Here is a 19683-nt window from a genome sequence, read left to right on the forward strand (position 1 = left end):
TTTTTTTTTTTTTTTTTTTGCGGTACGCGGGCCTCTCACTGTGGTGGCCTCTGCCGTTGCGGAGCACAGGCTCCGGACGCGCAGGCTCAGCGGCCGTGGCTCACAGCCCTAGCCGCTCCGCGGCATGTGGGATCTTCCCGGACTGGGGCATGAACCCGTGTCCCCTGCATCGGCAGGCGGACTCTCAACCACTGCGCCACCAGGGAAGCCCTCCTATCTGCTTTTGCGTTCAGACTTTTATAATGTTGTTTTGGTTACAGTTTAAGAAGAAAATTAACTTCAAAAAGAAATTTTGTTAAGATTAGACTTTGCAGACTCCCTAAAATGATCTTGGGGATCCCATACTTTGAGAACTGCTGCATTGAAATACTTGCAGTCATTAAAAGCAATCTTTTGAAAAATATATGATGGCATATGGAAAGACTCATGATATAACACAATTAAAAGCAGAATAAAAAAATATTCAGTAGTATTCCAATTTTGTAAAGGAAAATACATCCACATTAAAAATATATACGCAAACATTATGCATATTTTGCAACATTTTAAATACTATATATATGCTTTGTAAAAAAATATTTTTATGCTTTTTTCCTCCAAAATCTCTATATTGATTGTGTATTGTTCTAGAAGATAAATAAATATCTATTTTTAAAAAAATGAAAAGAAACTTGCTCAAGGTCACTAAGACAATGTGTATAAATCCAGACAGGTTGATTCCCAAAGTCAGTCTTTCAACTACACCATTTTGTCTATTCACTCCTAACACTCTTTTCCATAAAGTATCCCTTGGTTGCTCCTTTCATAAATTCTCATTCTTACTAAGACTGTCATGATGATAAATTTGTTGTAGTTGATTTTAAGGAGTAGATGTGGAGAAGAAAGAGAAGAAATTAAAGAAAACAAATCAAAGAAGATAAGCGACACCACAATAATCAAAAGCTTTCCAGGATCTTATGACTTAAGTCCTCAAATGGAACTTTATATATTTACAATATATTTTTGAAAAAATGATTTCAACTAGCAAAGTGCTAAAGTCCATGTGATGGTTTTGAATTCTACTCTTTGCTACTAGAAATTTGCTGTTATTTTCTTCACATTAATTCAAATATTTTTGAACAGCTTAAAAAAAACTTACATTAACTCAAAGCATAGCCCCCTTTCAAAATTCAATATAGTAAAACAAAATAATTCTTAAATATTTAAAGTTCATCATACCTATCATAAAAGTTAAATATATGATTTCATGGAACTGTATTTTAAATATGTTATAGTATGATGAAACTCATTTTGACAAGCCCAGAAGTCTTTACACAAATATTCAAGGAAATTAATGTGTACTTAAACTGGTTGGTGAATCTCATGCAAAAAGAAGGCATAGAAACTGCAACAGTCACCCTAAAGATTTCTGTGTAATTCATAAATTGTTCATGACACTTAAAGCATTAGTTGATAATGTTTCCAATGGGTCTGAATATTTAAATGAGGAATTGTCTTGAATCTGTATTACTATATAAAAGAGTAAATGATTCATTCCTTATTAATAAATAACAATTTAAACAGAAATCAATCATAGACATCTGTAGCATTCTATAACACATCTGGGAACTTAAGTTTTCACAAGATGCCAAACATTTTTATATATTCATAAATCATATCACCTCTCTCCATCAAATATGTTTGTATATACAGTAAATAAAACCTATAATTCTCTTATATTTAGTGCACAGAAAACATTTTTTCTACTGACTAAACAGTGACCTTAAGTACCAGTAATACAGTTACAAAACTACATATAACAATGAACTTAGGGTCAGAATACCTGGGTAAGAAATCCTACCTCCATCATATATTAGTGTTAAACCCTGGGCTAATCACTTAATCTCTTAGGACACTTTTCCTCATTTCTATAATAAAAGAGTTGGGCAGTTTATTTCAAAGGTTCCCCCTTGTTTTTATTATTTAAAAATTTTTTTATTAAATCATCTTAACCAATTTATTATATTTTTTAATAAGTTCATTTATTTAATTTATTTTTTTTGGCTGCATTGGTCTTTGTTGCTGCACGCAGGCTTTTCTCTGGTTGCAGTGAGCAGAGGCTACTCTTCGTTGCGGTGTACGGGCCCTGGGCATGCGGGTTTCAGTAACTGTGGCATGTGGGCTCAGTAGTTGTGGGACACAGGCTTAGTTGCTCCACGCATGTGGGATCTTCCTGGACCAGGGGTTGAACCCGTGTCCCCTGCATTGGCAGGCAGATTCTTAACCACTGTGCCATCAGGGAAGGCCCCCCGCTTGTTTTTAAAACTTAATGAGTCCAGATGTGGCACATATATACAATGGAATATTACTCGGCCATAAAAAAGAACAAAACTGAGTTATCTGTAGTGAGGCAGATGGACCTAGAGACTGTCATTCAGAGTGAAGTAAGTCAGAAAGAGAAAAACAAATACCATATGCTAACACATATATATGGAATCTTAAAAAAAAAAAAAAGGTCATGAAGAACCTAGGGGCAAGATGGGAATAAAGATGCAGACCTACTAGAGAATGAACTTGAGGATACGGGGAGGTGGAAGGGTAAGCTGGGACAAAGTGAGAGAGTGGCATGGACATATATACACTACCAAACGTAAAATAGATAGCTAGTAGGAAGCAGCCGCATAGCACAGGGAGATCAGCTCAGTGCTTTGTGACCTCCTAGACAGGTGGGATAGGGAGGGTGGGAGGGAGGGAGATGCAAGAGGGAAGAGATATGGGGACATATGTATATGTATAACTGATTCACTTCGTTATAAAGCAGAAACTAACACACCATTGTAAAGCTATTATACTCCAATAAAGATGTTAAAAAAAAAAAAAATTTAATGAGTCTAAAGTTTAGTGAGGAATCTACAGGGAGTCTGACTAGAATATTCCACAAATAAAGACTACTGCCAGGAGAGAAGGCTCAGGTCCCAAAGCCTAGCTTTCCCCTCTGAAATGGGTTTCTTCTCTACCATTTCCTGTTTCAAAACAAAATATGATAAATGGTAACATATAATTACATTTTAAAATGGTATGACTATCAGCAAGTTTCTAGATCTAAATGATAAGAAACTTTGGCTTATAAGATAGAAGAAAGAGTAAATATTAGCTCACCATCATGACAGCTATGTCAAACAGTTCTGTATTTTTAAAAAAGATACTGTTGACCATGATATGATAGAGATTTTTAATTATGTCTTAGTTTCATATACTGTATAAATGCACATGTGAGATCTTGCCTTTATTACTGAAGCTGTCTTTATAACTGATAAAGCCATGCTGCATTTTTACAACAAACAGAAGGTTTTATAAACATTTCTCTTATGCTGCTTTCCCCTCCCTAGGATTTCTTTCCCAAGAATGATTTTTAAAAGGCGGACAGAGAGATCTTGACTCTACAGTGATAATTTGGTACTTTTGTTGACTTCATAAATATTCATTATGACTTACTTTATCAATATATAATTTCCTATTTTACGCTATTCTTCACAATTTTACTATAAGTTAAGCAATATAGTGACATAAATGTTTTCAAGGATACCCCTCCTAACAGAGTGGAAAAATTCAAGGAGCTGATGTTAAAATTCTTATTCTGGAATATTCTCACAGAATCAGAAGGGACCCCCAGTATTTTTCAACAGGGAATTCATGAAAGGAATATTTCAAATAGAAAGGTAAAAGCTCTTTGAAGTAGTTTTACTTTCAAAGGCTTCTCAAGAAGGTTTCTGGTGCCATCTTGAAATTTATGGAAACATATAATAATCAGAGATATTGGTTATTATGTACTTACACACAAATCTGCTACAAGTGTAAATTAGTAAAAACTTTTAAAAATAAGCAAATTGTAAGTATACATCAAGAACCTTAATAGTATTTTTATTTTTCTACTTTTCTACATTTTCCACTTATAAGTTTTCACACAATGTTCCCTACTTAAAAAAATTTATGCCCTTTGATCTAATAATTGTACTAGAAATAGAATTCTGTTCTATGAAACTTTAAAGAGTTATGTAATCACAAACAAAATTGGAAACAAATTAAGAATTTACCAATAGGGAATAGTTAAGTAAGCTATGGTACATCCACTCAATATAATAACATGTAAATATTAAAATCATAACACATGAAAATGCTAATGAAATAATCTTAAGTGAAACAAAAGTGCAAAAACATATGCCATCAAATGTTCATACTAAATTTTAACGATGCATAACAAAAAAGACTTTGAAACTTAACAACAAAAAAGCGAAAACACCCAATTAAAAAATGCACCAAGGACTTGAATAGACATTTCTCTAAAGATGATACATAAATGGCCAGTAAGCACATGAAAAGATGCTCGGCATCACTAATCATTAGAGAAAAGCAAATCAAACTACAATGAGATACCACCTCACACCCATTGAGATGGCTACTATCAAAAAGAAAGAAGAGGAAGAAGAGGAAGAAGAGGAGGAGGAGGAAGAAGGAGAAGAAAACAAGTGTTGATAAGAATGTGGAGAAACTGGAACCTTTGTGCACTGTTGATGGCAACGTAAAATGGTGCAGCTACTATGGAAAACAGTAAGGTGGTTCCTCAAAAAATTAAAAAGTTAATTACTATATGATCCAGCAAACGCACTTCTGGATATATACCCAAAAGAATTTAAAGTAGGGTCTTGAAGACATATTTGTATACTCATGTTCATAGCAACATTATCCATGACAGCCAAAAGGTAGAATCAACACAAGAGTCCATCAACAGATGAATGAATAAACAAAATGTGGTATATACATATGTATACATACATTGAGATACTATTCAGTCTTAAAAAGAAAAGAAATTCTGCAACATGCTACAACATGGATGAATCTTGAGGATATTATGCTGAATGAAATAAGCCAGTCACAAAAAATGAAACACTGTATAATTCCACCTATACGAGGTACTTATAGTAGTCAAAATCACAGAGACAGCAAGAATAGTAGTTGCCAAGGGCTGAACGGAGAGGAGAATGTAGAGTTGTTTAATGGATATAGAGCTTTAGTTTTACAAGATGAAGAGTTATGGGGGATGGATGGTGGTAATGGTTGTGACAACAACGTGAATGTATTTAATACCACTGAACTGTATACTTAAATATGATTAAGATGGTAAATTTTACGTTACGTGTATTTTAACACAATAAAAAAATTTAGTTATAGTTATGCTCAAAATAGAATCAAAACATAAACAAAATAACATCTTAAAATCAAAGACAACCATAATAGTAATAATAGAAAAATACCTTGCAGTTCTGTAGCAGTCGTATGAGATGTTCAAAGCAATTACTGTTAAGAAAAATAGCCTGAAGAACAGGCCTATCTCTGCAGTCTAACATGGCTGTAATGGTATCTAGGAAATTAAAAACAAAACTGTCCATTAATAAAGTGGAAAATCTGGGATAACAGAAACATTCACTCTAGCCATATATTTAATTTAGGCTTTTTGGCTAACAAACAGATGTAAATTAATAGGAAATAATAAAGAGGGGGAATAGAAAAAACCTGTACTTATTACTTGATAAGAAAAGTGAAAAAAAAATGTGAACATTTTTATACTTTATTATTAAAAATATTTATTTTTTTATATATAAGAATGATATATATTTCCCAGAGATTTACTTAGGTGTTCTTCCATTATAACTTAAGTGTAATAAACTGTGGTTCCCAACTTGCTATGAATAAGCAACACTTAGTTATGTCTGGCAACATTGTCTCATTTCTATAGTATAAAATTAACATATGGCTATCATGAAAATGAGACTTAGGTAATTAATCCATTGGTGATGGTGCTTTGGTCTTGTTTCCTACTGAAAGGATGTCCCTACTCAGAAATCAAGGGACATTTGCCATAGGTAATATGCAAGTTCATAATAAAAAAGAAGTCCATTCAATATAGACTCAAATTTCCTTATAAACTTATAATTTATAATAATTATAAAACGTGACATGTGTAACATATAAAAGAATAGAAACTATATAAGATGAATCTTATTTTCCTACAAAAACACTATTGTTATGAATCATTAAGTTTCACTGAGATTTTGACGTCCAATATTTTTAAATTGGACATCACACACATCCCCACACAAACATTTTTTAAAGTCTCTAGGGCTATACAACAAACCATTAATGTTGGTTATGTCGGGTGGCAGGATACAAAAACTTTTTATCACTTATCTGAATTTTCTAGTTTAGCTATAATGAAAATATTTTACTTCTATAAAAAGGAACTCTCAGTTAATAATATTAGTATCTATCAATCTAACAGGAATACAAAAAGAAATCACGTATATTGGTGAAGGAGCTTGCAGGGAGGCGGGAGATGGGGAGAGAGAGAAAGAAGCACAGAATGACACAAAACAACCAACACAAAGAGAGGGAAAGAAAAACAAGACACATACACACAGAGGATCTGAGGAATCAAAACAAAACAAGAAACCAGAAACCCTCAAAAGGAAGGACATACTGAAGTGATTTCTACAGAGATGTATTAGAAGCACATAAAAAATTGATCGTATGTGACTCTTTGCCATAGGTTAGAAACTACAAATGGCACTTTCTGAAAATTTACTTTTCCTAGAATTTCAAAATCACAGCTGATTTACTTTTGAACATTGATGCTTTAAGTGGATTACAACTTTCAAAAGAGAATATAGAGGCTCGATTTTGTCACTGTTAAAGCAAATATGTGAAAGACAAATCAATTCCATATTATTTTGAAGTCAAATCTAAATAGTCACACAATATCTGAATTAAACAATCAATATTTTCTATACAATAGACTTGAATTCTAAATAAAAATGGAGAATATAAAGGTTAAAAAAAAAACTAGATTCAGAGAAAACTGAATATAATAAACTTCATCTAATACTCACTCAGCATTTTGATCTGTAGAGCTATGAACCGGCTTTCCCACAGTCTGGACCTCCTTTGATTAGGTAAAGCTGAATGATCTGAATTTAGCAATTTAAAATAGTTCTCCAAAATAGTGCTGGTTTCCACTTGACGCTGATCAGAGCTGCTAGTGAGAAGGATATGTACCACCTCTGTAAGGCACTTCAGAGTAAGTTCTACCTTCCTACCCACTTCTTCAGGATTTCCGTCCTCCCAAGAATCGCAATCGGCCAAAACTCTCATGAGAACCTCCATGGTGGCTGGAGAAATTGCTTGCAAAGCATTCCTCTGAAACATGAGAGACTAAAATTGAAACCCAAATCTAACAGAAGTGCTGTATGTTTGCAAAAACAAAGAGAATTTAATAAATCTGCAGACAACTTTTTCTTTATAAATCAACATTGAAAAAATTTTACACAGATACTTTGACAGACACCGCTGGTGTTTTACACATATTAGGTCTTCATTTCTTCACTAATAGAATTCTGATTTTATTCAGATAGTCATCTGCCCATGTAGAAAACTTACTTACCACCCTCCCTTGTAGCTAGGGGTAGCCATGTGACATAGTTCTGGTCAAGAATATATGCCAGTAGACCATGAAGAGGATATCACTTTACAAATAAAAAAGGGAAGGATCCTTTGCTCTTGGCTTTTTCACCCTTTTCTTGCCTGAAATGCAGACAAGAAGCTTGGAGCCACCTTTATATCATGAGGAAACAAGCCCCAGAATTACAGTAGCAGGCTACAGAGCAGAACAGGAACACAAGGACCTTAGTCCCTGATGATATCATTGAGTTGCTGTGCTATCCCAGACCGCCTGCATCTGGATTTCTTATGCAAGAATAAAAATAAACACGTCGATTTGGCCAAGCCTCTCTCAGGTTTTCTGTTGGTTATAGCAAATGACATATATCATTTATATCATATTATCCCAAATAATATAGACATATAAGAGGACTGGCTTGGCTCTGATTCTACAAACATATTTCTGAAACTCTAAGTAACTGGTAGCTATTTGAGGTGATCCATTAAGCTTGAAATAAATATGTTGCCCTAAATTGTTAAATTCATAAATAATAAATCAGAGTATAATTATGTAAAATCATCTGAAAGTAATAACACTTAGGCCATTTGGACTGATTATCAATATGATAAATAATATCAATAATAACAAGTGCTACTATGGAAGCAATTGCTGATGGCCCATCCAACATCAATTTTCCTCTGCTTCCTTATTAACAGAGCCCCTGATGTTTTTGCTGGACACATGGCTACCAGGAATAAACATTACATTTCCTAACCTCCCCTGCTGTTAAGGGGGCTGAGGAAACAACTTTTATCAAATTTTTTATCTGAACATATTTGCAACTTTGCAGCTATCTGATGGAGTTTGGCAAATGAGATACTGTCAGCTTTTCAGTATCTCCTTCAGAGATAATTGGCACCTGCCACTTGTCTCCTTCTTCACCTCCCCCTCCATCTTTGTGCCCAAAATGTAGACATGGTGGCCAAAACTCTAGAAGCTATTTTGTACCACAAGAAATAATAGTAAGGATAATAAATTGACATTCAAAAGGTACCTGAGTCCCTGAAGAGGTTAGAGCCACCAGATTAACTCTGGACTGCTTACAGCTATTTTATTTTTTTAAAACAAAAGAAAAAAGGTAAACTTCTAACTTAAGCTACTAGAACTTCAGTATTTACTGCAACTTTCAAGGAATCATAAATCTGATACCCCTGTGATATACTTCATTCTTATAAGCACAGGCACTTTGTTAAGTGTTTTACATATATTTTGTGTCATTTGGTCCTTATGACTGCCCTATAAGTGTTACTATTTCCACATTACAAAAAGAGAAACTAAACACATGTAAACAGTTTATCCAAGGTCACACAACTAGTTAGAAATGACATAGGATTCAAACCTATGTCAGTCTGGCTCCAGAGCCCCTGCTCTTAACATAGGACAAAACAGCATAAATATGCCAGTGGGAAGCCAGGCATGATGCTTTGGAAAGGGAGACTGGACTATTATGACTCTGTGACAAAGCCATTATTATGCCTTCAGCTATTCATCTAAATACCCTTGTACTGAGGCTATATTCAACAGCCTTCTGATTTCAATATATTTGTAACTATAGCTATGACCTGATTATAAGGATTTTGAGTATTTTCAGTACATAAAATAATAAATTGGGCTTCCAACCTATTTGATTTCCATGTGAGTTTTAATTACTGGAGGTCTCTTGGGGCTCAGTTACCCCAGGCCCTAACAAGAACAAGTCTGGGTATATTCAAAAAGGGAACAGGATCCAACCAGCTTCGGCATCAGTCAAAAACAACGTCATTTCCAATTTTACTCATGTACACTTATTAATTCTTATTCTTAGTAGTGGAGAAATGATGGAAATTGGGAGGTACTGAAGCAAAAGAAGGATATTAGCTAATAAAGGAAGGTGACAAAGCAAACAAACTGAAAAACAGGATTCTGGTCACCATCCCTCTCGCTACAGAGACTCTTATCTTCTACTAGAGTGCAGAGGAGAGGGCAAGGTGGCCCATTAGGAAACCCAAGCAGTATTATTAGCAATACCTGTGATTTTTGTCATCAATAGAAATCATATACATTTTCATGTATTATAGTTGTAGTGTCTTGAAACATCATTTACCCTCATCTCTTCTTTGAAATTACATTAGTCACTAGACTTGTTGCTGTATTTTTTTATTTGATGTGTTATAAAGAAGCACATTACTATGTTACAAACTTGTTTTGTTAATATTTTAGTAACTGCATTTCAGTATAGTTTCCTTTGTGATCATACGTATTTTATTTTAGGCATGTGAAAACATTCTGACCAGGGGCTATATCAGACTGCCAAAGGGGTATGTGATATAAAATGTGTTAGAAACCTCTGATCTAAACTCTGTGGCTAAACAAAACAAGTAGAATATTCCTTCTGAACTATAATCCTGTTTTCAACTAGTAGTTAGGTTCAAAGTTTACTACAGACAGCTTTTAAGATGTTCAATTTAAATAAATAAATAAAATTACTAGAACTTCTTATAAATAATTTAAAAACTAGTTTAGTTTGTTGAAAAATGCATATAAGCCACGTATATATGCATTTAATAAGTAAAAATAGACAGCAGAGTGACTAAATTCATATGTCTTAGGAAATCAAACGGCTAGAGTTTTATTTCATCAAATGAACTAACAGGGATGACTATCCTCTATATTCTAAAGTAAGAACTGGAAGCTGAAAGTTAATACAACTAAGAACTTCAAATACCAAGAACTGTTAAATCTAGTTATTTATGCAGTAATTTTATTGTTAATGCTAATATTATTACTTAGGTTTTTTTGGAACTTAATAAATAAAAGAAGTAAGTAAATTAAGTTTTAAACAAGATCTAAACTCAAAAAAATATTTGTTTGGTTCATGAAATTTTTAAAGACACAAAGAATTCATTAAATAATCTATGGAAAACTTTTTGTAATGTTTACTATCGTTTTATAGGTTAACTTCCAACATGTTCCTCACCTGCCCACCAGCTACAATGGCTCCAAAGAGATGTAATAAGCAACACTTAAGACTTTCCTTGAGATGTTCACTTTCTTGAAAACATTCTGTGAATACACAAAATAAATAAATAAGGTTTCTCTTTCACAGTATGACTGATCTCTAAGGAATGTCAGACACAGAAACATCAAAAACGATTTGTGTAGCTGATTCACTTTGCTGCACAGTAGAAGCTAACACAACATTGTAAAGCAATTATACTACAGTAAAAATTAATTATAAGAAACAAAACAAAACAGAACAAATTTTTTAAAAAAAGATTTGTGAAAGGCTAAAATTTGTTAAAAGGCAAAGTTAACATGCATTTTTTTTCATAGGAAAGGAAAAGAGAAACCATCAATCAGGGAGCATTTTAGATACTTTCTTTATGTTACCTCATTTAATTCTCATAATACTCCATACGAGGATGATATTTTGCCCCCATTTATAAATGAGCAAATGGAAGGTCAAAATTTAATACGGTGCCTAAAGTCATCGGGTTACTAAGTGACAGAGCTACAAATTAACCCAAATCTGCAATAAAACTAGATGTCTTTTTACTACTAGTACTACTGCTTATTAGTATAACTATTATTATTCAATTATAAAATTGAAAGAGTTAGATAAAAAGATCTCCTGGGTCCACTCCAGGGCCAATATTCTAAAGCTCTAGTACCAATAGTAACCTTTCTTTTAACATAATTTTATTGTTTTTAAAAGGTTATACAGGGCTTCCCTGGTGGTGCAGTGGTTGAAAGTCCGCCTGCCGATGCGGGGGACACGGGTTTGTGCCCCTGTCCGGGAGGATCCCGCATGCCACGGAATGGCTGGGCCCGTGGGCCATGGCCGCTGGGCCTGCGCGTCCGGAGCCTGTGCTCCGCTGCGGGAGAGGCCACAGCAGGGAGAGGCCCGCGTACCGCAAAAAAAAAAAAAAAGGTTATACATGCACATTACACAGAAAATTTTAAACAGCATAAAAGAACTGACAAGGAAAAGCAAGTTTCCCTCTAACCTATTCCTCAATCCACCTTGCTCTCCACACCTTAAAAAAAAAAAAAAAGCAAAAAAGCTCTACATATATTACTGCATTATGCTTTTTTGCTTAATACATTATGCTTAATACAGTCTGGGCATTATTACATCTTAACATATACATCTGCATTATTCATCAGTAGTGGAACGACTAGAGAGCATTTCACTACAACGATGTACCTTAATTTACTTAACCAGTTCTCTACTGATAAACATTTATGCTTTTCCATTTTCTTTTGATACTACTAACAATCCAGTAATGAATATCCTTTTGCATACATCATTACACACAAAGACAAGATAATAACAATAGAATTATACCCAATTTTTATACATAAGAAACATTACCAAAAAGAAACAATTTTGAGTTAAAGTGTATTGATAGAAATTTACATTTAAAAAATTAAGTCATTCCAGCTATGCTGGAATAACTGTCACTACACATGTTTTCCTGCTATAAATAACTAGAAAATTGGAAAAAATAGGCTCTAGAGATTTTTAGGTTCTAGAAATTGTCCTTGTATTGTGAAACACAAGAGAAGGAAAGCGAAGTAAACCCAAGGATCACCTCAGCTTTTGGTTTGTAGACATTTTCTGAACAAATGCAGAGAAAAGGGGAACCCTAAAAGAACATGGCTATTTGCTGAGTTAGGAGACAGATAAAAAGTTTGGGGAGGCCTAGGCAACTGGAATTTGTAAAGCAGTACTTGAATGGAGGAAGCTCTACATACAGAGAAAGCAATCCAGAAATATGCAAAGGGCTCACTTTGAGTCCAAGTACCAGTCCTAAATTATAGTATGAAATCCCACAAGACAGGCAAAAACCTACCAAGAAGTTGTAAACTGAAATTTCAGATTTCACACAGATGATAGAGTTCTGTTCAGCCACAGAGGACATACAGAAAACAAATTCTAATCATAAGATTGCTGGAGTGTCATATACTATACTAGTATCTGACAAAATAGGCAAGGAATACCACCAAGGCAAGGCAAGGAATATTACCATGGATACGAAGGGACATTTCATTATCAAAAAACAGGTCATGAAGATAAGGCTTTTCAAAAAATTTGCAATAGCTTATTTTAAAGACTTTACAACTACAAGTACTTGGGATAAATATTTGGGGATAAATTAACAAAATACGTGCACAATCTATGTGCTGAAAACTATGTAATACTGGTTAAAGAAATAAACATACAAATAAACAATGAGATATATCAGATTCATGAATTGGAAGTCTCAATATTCTTAAGGTGGCAATTCTCCTCAAATGGTTCCATAGATTCAATACAATCCCAATCAAAATCCCAGCAAGCTTTTTTGTAACAATACTGAAAAATGGATTCTAAAATATATATAAAAATGCAAATGATCCAGAATAATGAAAACAATTTGAAAAGGAAGAACAAAGTTGGAGGTCTTAATGACTTCAGGACTTAGTATAAAGTCGCAATAATCAATACAGCGTGGTAACAGCATAAAGGTAGACATGTGAAACAAAAAAGAGAATCCAGAAGTCAACCCATGTTTTATGGTCACAACAGATTTTTGACAAACGTGCCAAGGTAATTCAATGGAAGAAAGAAGAGCTTTTTCAACAAATGTTGCTGGAACAATAATGAAAAACGTTATGCTAGATAGAAAATACTAACTCAAAACAGGTAACTGACCTAATAGAAGAAAACATAAGAGAAAATCTTCATGACCTTGAGGTAACCAAGATTTCTTCGGTAAGGCACAAAAACCACAGATCATAAAAAAAATTTTATAAATTAGATTCCATTAATATTTAAATCTTCTGTGTTTTAAAAGACTCAATTAAATGAAGATGCAAATTGAATAGGATAAAATGATCTTCGTGATCAAGTCTGGAATAATTTTAGCATCAAAAACTATAACCTGGGGCTTCCCTGGTGGCGCAGTGCTTGAGAGTCCGCCTGCCGATGCAGGAGACGCGGGTTCGTGCCCCGTTTCGGGAAGATCCCACATGCCGCGGAGCGGCTGGGCCCGTGAGCCATGGCCGCTGAGCCTGCGCGTCCGGAGCCTGTGCTCCGCAAATGGGAGAGGCCACAACAGTGAGAGGCCCGCATAACGCAAGAAAAAAAAAAACAAAAAAAAAACAAAAAAAAAAAACTATAACCTGATTGTAACATTGAATAAATAAAAGTTGTTGAGTCCACAGTGATACACAAAAAAGAGAGAAAAAAAACTTATGTGCCCCACTAAAAGTAACTATTATTTGAACTCATTTTGAAAACAGACAGTAACAGGGAAAGATTTAAGTACTTTATCCAGCCTTTTTGGGAACAGCTGTAGTTTATCCCCAGTTGATGAGGGAAAATTCTTTTTTACAGAATACGACAGCTGATAGAACTGTAAGGATAGAATTTGAAGACCACAATATTGCAGCCCTCAATAAAATAACTGATCCAGGCAAGTATCATCAATGGATGCAAAATATTAGGTGAAAAAATGTTGAAAAATATGATATTCACCCTATGCCACAGTATCATTCCAAGGATATCTTGCAAAATTGCAAAAGGAAAAACATCTTTACAATTGAAAATTTTCATTATCACTACTGTGAATACTGATTAACAAAGGGTAGGAAAAACCCCTTCTCCTTCTCTATAGGAAAATGGACCAAGAATTATATTTCTGGAAATCTGACAAATGTGGACCATCAATGAGTGACAAATGAGTTACCAGGCAACACTGCTCATGGTAAAAATGGCCCTTGATCTGGACTAGGAAGACTATGATAACTATAAAATAACCTTGGGCTTCCCTGATTGCAACGTGTAATTTAGGCATTTCCCTTCCCAGGATGTGGAAATTACATTCATCGGTTACTATAAGCTATACATGCCTTCTATGGGATACTGTACTTCAAAGCCAGAGTGGCTCACACACCCACCAATTTGGTTTCATACCCTCACTTAGAAAACCCAAGAAAAACCCCTGGAATGTTCTGAGACCTCCTCCTGAAAAGAAACACCTACACTGTTCCATTGGCATGCTGGGTTTCCTACTGTGGACATGTGAGTTTGATTATCTAGCTGAAGGCAGTATCACTACTGGTGACCAAGCAAAGTGGGCACTGCAATCATCTTCACCAAGCAATCAAACAAAGGACTATTTCGTTAGCAGACATTTGGTCCTGTCCAAAATGTCCGTAAGATATTTGGTCCATGCCAAAAAGTCCTTGACATGTGGTCCTACCCAAAACCATGTGGCATGAACCAAATATGCTCATTTGGATAGGAGCAAATTTCAAGAACCTTTTGGCATAGCCAAGTGTCTTATGGACATTTTTGGACAGGACCAAATATCAAGGATCTTTTGGTGTGGACCAAATGTCATATATATTTTGGACAGGACCAACTGCCCTTCCAGGGACTATTTGTCTTATTTTATTTCTTAGAAAAAAAAAAAAAAAAGGAGTGAGAGAATTAAAGCAAATATGGCAAAATGGCAAAATGTTAAGATCTGACCAATTTGAGTGGGAAACACAAGGTGTTCCTTTTATATTCTGCAAAATTTTCTACATTCTTAAAATATGGCAAAATCATTTCTTTAAAGAAAGAAAGCTAGAGTCCATATAGGTCATACAAACGGGGACCAATTCTCTCAAGTTTATTTTCCGTAAAAATTCTAAAGTTTTAAAATATACTACTGTCATTAAAACATTCAGCTCTTCTCAAAAGAAAAACACTTTGAGAACAATGAATTAAATAACACCAAGAATAATAATCACAACAAAACATGAATCAAGTACTCCAGTAATAGTTTCTTAGAATCTTTATCTTATAAATACACAAAGCTGAATCAAGGTCAGAATCAGAATAAGAATAAGGAACAATCAAAGTAACATCAGAATCAAAGCAAGAGAAATTAGAGCTGTTACTTACGATAAAAGAAAGGGACAAACTCCACTGTGAGAGAAGCTGGTTTATATTTCTGTCTGCTCTTTTCCACAGTACTAAGGATTCGTCTATTGTTAAAAAGAAGTTAATACCAAATTACAACATGGGCAAGTAGAGAAGGCACAATTACAAAAACAATTATAAAATAAATTTAATATTTTACTTTTGATTTGTGTACTGAATAATACATCACCAGGATTGGCATAATCTTGAAATGGAAGTCTAGCCACTAATTTAAATGCTCACCAACTGAAAGGATTTCTTCTTTCGAATTACACAAAAATTTAAAACAATTAACGGTGAAATATAGCAGTCACATTAAGTTTCCTAACAACTGGAAACAGAAAAAGGAAATAGCCATTTAAAATTTCCAAAATGTAAAAGAACTAGTTCAGTAGTACTGCTAATTTGATACCTAAGGTAGTAGCTTATTCCTACAGTGCAACTGAAATTCATCAGAAATCAAGCTACTCTGTGCCACTTTCTGAAATTTTACATGGACACAAAGACTCCATACCACTGGCTTCTTCCACCTGAAGGATACAGATCCAGAGGGCTGGGATTATTTTGTTTTTAATTACAATTTCAGTAATTTTGATGGCTGAAATATTTCTACTGACTTTGGTAAGGCCAACACAAACAGCATGTGCTTTTACAGAGAACACTTCAACACAAAATGAATCTCTTAGATGGGCATGGTGGGTGTGGGGCTTAGGGAATAAAGGTTACTGTTACAATGACATATCAGCAACTGGTGGACTGTTGAAAATCGAAAAAAAAAAAAAAAGACTTTTTTCCATCCCCCAAACAAGCTCTTAACACGGTTAGAAACCTAGAAAAATGGTACAGGTGAACCGGTTTGCAGTGCAGAAATAGAGGCACAGAGGTAGAGAACAAACGTATGGACACCAAGTGGGGGAAGTGGCAGGGCAGGTGGTGGTGGTGGGATGAACTGGGAGAATGGGATTGACCTGTATACACTAATATGTATAAAATGGATAACTAATAAGAACCTGCTGTATAAAAAAATTAAATTTAATTTTAAAATTTAATTAATTAATTAAAATAATGTATAAATACGCTCCAAAATCTTTTTGCTCTCACTAAAAAAAAAAGGTAGTAAAATCATGCCTTTACAGAGAGCAAGTGATTTAATAAACTTTGTTAAATCTTAAAACAACAACAACAACAACAAAACACTGTTAGAGCCAACAAAAATGGAAAATATTTGGAGAACAGCCACATAGAAATTCCATACATTTAAATACAATAAAGCACTGGATTAAGATGCCTTCTTCTCAACAATTTGAACAATATTCAATTAAGGTATTGAAATTATTTTCTTTATAATTATTACAATTGTTCCTTATAATTATATAGAAAGAAAAGCCAGTTGATCATAGAATAAGCTGAACAGGATAGGCACAGCTGGACTTAGTACTGACACACTAAAGAGTTCTAAGATCCAGATCTAATATCCAGATTCACTAGAAATCATATCAGATACCATTTGCTACAGCACTGCTTTCCAAATCTATGCCTATTTCCATTGCGTAGAGGGCTTAAGAATTATCATACTTCTGTATGTAATTTAATTTCAAATATAACATCTTAGAACATTACTGGATCTTCCTATTTAAGATCATTATCAAAATTTTTTATGTGTTTCCAACAATACAAATATTACTAGAGCTTCAAATAAAAAACTGAGTCATGCCTTAAAAAAATTAGTCATGTTGTAGAAAAAGTAATTTTAAAAGGATGAAATCTGATTTAGCTTTCAGTTAGGTTTTTCCACGTGATTATTTACATTTTGCACATTTATTATAAATTATGATATTAACTAATACATTGGATATATCCTATCCAAAAATCCTGTGCTACAAACAAAAATAAAGATTCTCACTTGATTAACATAATGAAAATGTACTCCTGCAATTTGTGATTAATGACTCATTCTAAAGGCTCTGTATTAGATGTAACATATGAACATAAATAATTTCCATTATAATTGTGCTAAAATTTAATAAGCTAAATTAAAGAGGTGAAAACTATTATACATAACACAAATATTAAAGCATAGGTAGTTTGCACTGCATGTTTTCAATAGGATAAGACAAAACAGTTAATAATGTACCATTTTTAGAATATAGTTTATTTGGTTGCTCCATTATTAGCTGATATTTGGGCCAAGCGTTTAGCACCTAGTTGACGCCAATACATATCAACAGGTTGCTGAGAGGGATGTAAAATGTTTGCTTGCATCTCAGTTTTCTAAGTTTATGTCCCCTGGTCAATTTTTCTGTGGTTTTGTGTGTGTGTGTGTGTGTGTGTGTGTGTGTGTGTGTGTGTGTGTATGTGTTTTCCCATCATACCTAGAACATAACTACTTTTCTTAATTTTTCAACTTTTTATCTGGAAATAAGTTCAAGCTCTTACAAAAGCTGCAAGAATAAAAATAGTACAAAAAACTTCAAGTATAGTCTACCCAGGTTCACTGTTAAAACTTTATTCTAAATGCTTTATAATTTTCTCACTCCCCCCTGAAAAAAATATATATGCACATATAGCTATATATGAGATATATATTTATATATACACATATTCAGGCCTATAATATTTTTCAGAACATTTAAGGGAAAATTATGAATATTATAGCCTTTTACCTCTAAATACTTTAGTGAAAAATTCCTAGGAACAGGGATACTGTCTTACATAACACTACAGTACAGTTATAAATTTCAATACGCTTAACATTAATGTAATACATTTATCTAATCTATCATTCATAATCCAGTATGTCAACTGACCTAATCATGTCCTATAGCATTCCCACCTTCCCACCCCTAAGTATAGTCTCCTGTCCAGGGTCAGGTATTACATTTGGCTGTCACATCTCTTCAGCATCCTTTAATCTGTAACATTTCCACAGCCTTTCTTTATGACACTTTTAAAGAATACTGTCTCCTAACCCCTCCTTTTACTCATTAAAATGTTGTTCATCTGGAGTTTGCTTGATGTTTCTATACACTTAAGATTCAGATTATGCATTCTTGGCTGGAATATTATACAAGCAATGATGGGTCCTTCTTAGAGTATCACAGTTGTAAGCACAGGATGTCCACCTGCTTCTCAATGATGATGTTAATTTTGATCATCCAGTCAATGTACTACCCAGTACTGTACAAAATAACTACTAATTTTTCCTTTGCAACAAATAAGTAATCTGTGGAGAAACATTTTAAAACCATGCAAAAGCCATGTTCGTTATCAAAACCTGCCCCTAGACTTAGCATCCTGATCCATATCTTTCCTATGATGTGTGCAAAATGCTGATTTTTTCCCAACACCAGCAGCCCCTGTACATTACTAATTGGCATTTGGCCTTCTAATGTAAGCAACAGCCCTCTCTTCTCCCCTATCTCTCTTTCCTCTCTCTGTCTCTGTCTCTCTCTCAATCTTTATCAATCACTGGTATGGACTCATGAATTCCTTTTTTCCCCCAATGGTTTATAATTCTTTAATGAATTATTTTTGCGTATATATTGTCCCAGATTTGGCCAGTAGGAGCCCGAAGACATAACTTAATGTAAATTAATTTTCTCGGGACTTCCCTGGTGGTCCAGTGGTAAAGAATCTGCCTTACAACACAGGGGACGCAGGTTCAATCCCTAGTCAGGGAACTAAGATCCCACATGCCACAGGGCAACAACTACTGAGCTTGCATGCCTCAACTAGAGCCCATGTGCCGCCAACCACAGAGCCCACACACTCTGGAACCCAGCACCACAACTACAGAGCCCTCACGCCCTGGAGCCTGCACACCACAACTAGAGAGAAGCCTGCGTGCCGAAACGAAAGATCCCGCATGCCGCAATGAAGATCCCACGTGCCGACCCAACACAGCCAAAAAAAAAAAAAAAAAAAAAGTGAAATAATGTTTTTTAAAAAAACCATTTTAGTCTGTGGGCAGACAATGAGTCCTACTGAACTTACACTAGGCACAAAGTAGGAAGTCAATAAATATATTGTTTGTTTTTGTTTTTTGGCTGCCATGAGGCACGCGGGATCTTAGTTCCCTGACCAGGGATCGAACCCATGTCCCCTGCAATGGAAGCGTAGAGTCTTAACCACTGGATCACCAGGGAAGTCCCAATAAATATATTTTTAAATAAATGCTTGAATGAATAAGTCATTTTCAGGAAAGATTTCTTTCCCT

General features: G+C 34.5%; 1 protein-coding gene across 1 annotated transcript in view; it reads right to left on the reverse strand.

Moving 5' to 3' along the window:
* NBEAL1 (neurobeachin like 1) overlaps window positions 1-19683 on the reverse strand; it is a gene marked incomplete at its 3' end in the record, with an annotated part of 145371 nt that overhangs the window by 83574 nt on the left and 42114 nt on the right. Inside the window, exons 7-10 of the mRNA XM_007469188.1 lie at window positions 15450-15532; window positions 10488-10573; window positions 6924-7230; window positions 5292-5398 (exon numbers count right to left, since the gene is read on the reverse strand). Of these exons, the coding sequence (XP_007469250.1) occupies window positions 5292-5398; window positions 6924-7230; window positions 10488-10573; window positions 15450-15532 (583 nt within the window). The remainder of the gene's footprint in view (window positions 1-5291; window positions 5399-6923; window positions 7231-10487; window positions 10574-15449; window positions 15533-19683) is intronic.

The sequence above is a fragment of the Lipotes vexillifer genome, unplaced genomic scaffold, assembly GCF_000442215.2.
Source record: "Lipotes vexillifer unplaced genomic scaffold, Lipotes_vexillifer_v1.1 scaffold259, whole genome shotgun sequence".
Classification (NCBI taxonomy): Eukaryota; Metazoa; Chordata; class Mammalia; order Artiodactyla; family Lipotidae; genus Lipotes; species Lipotes vexillifer.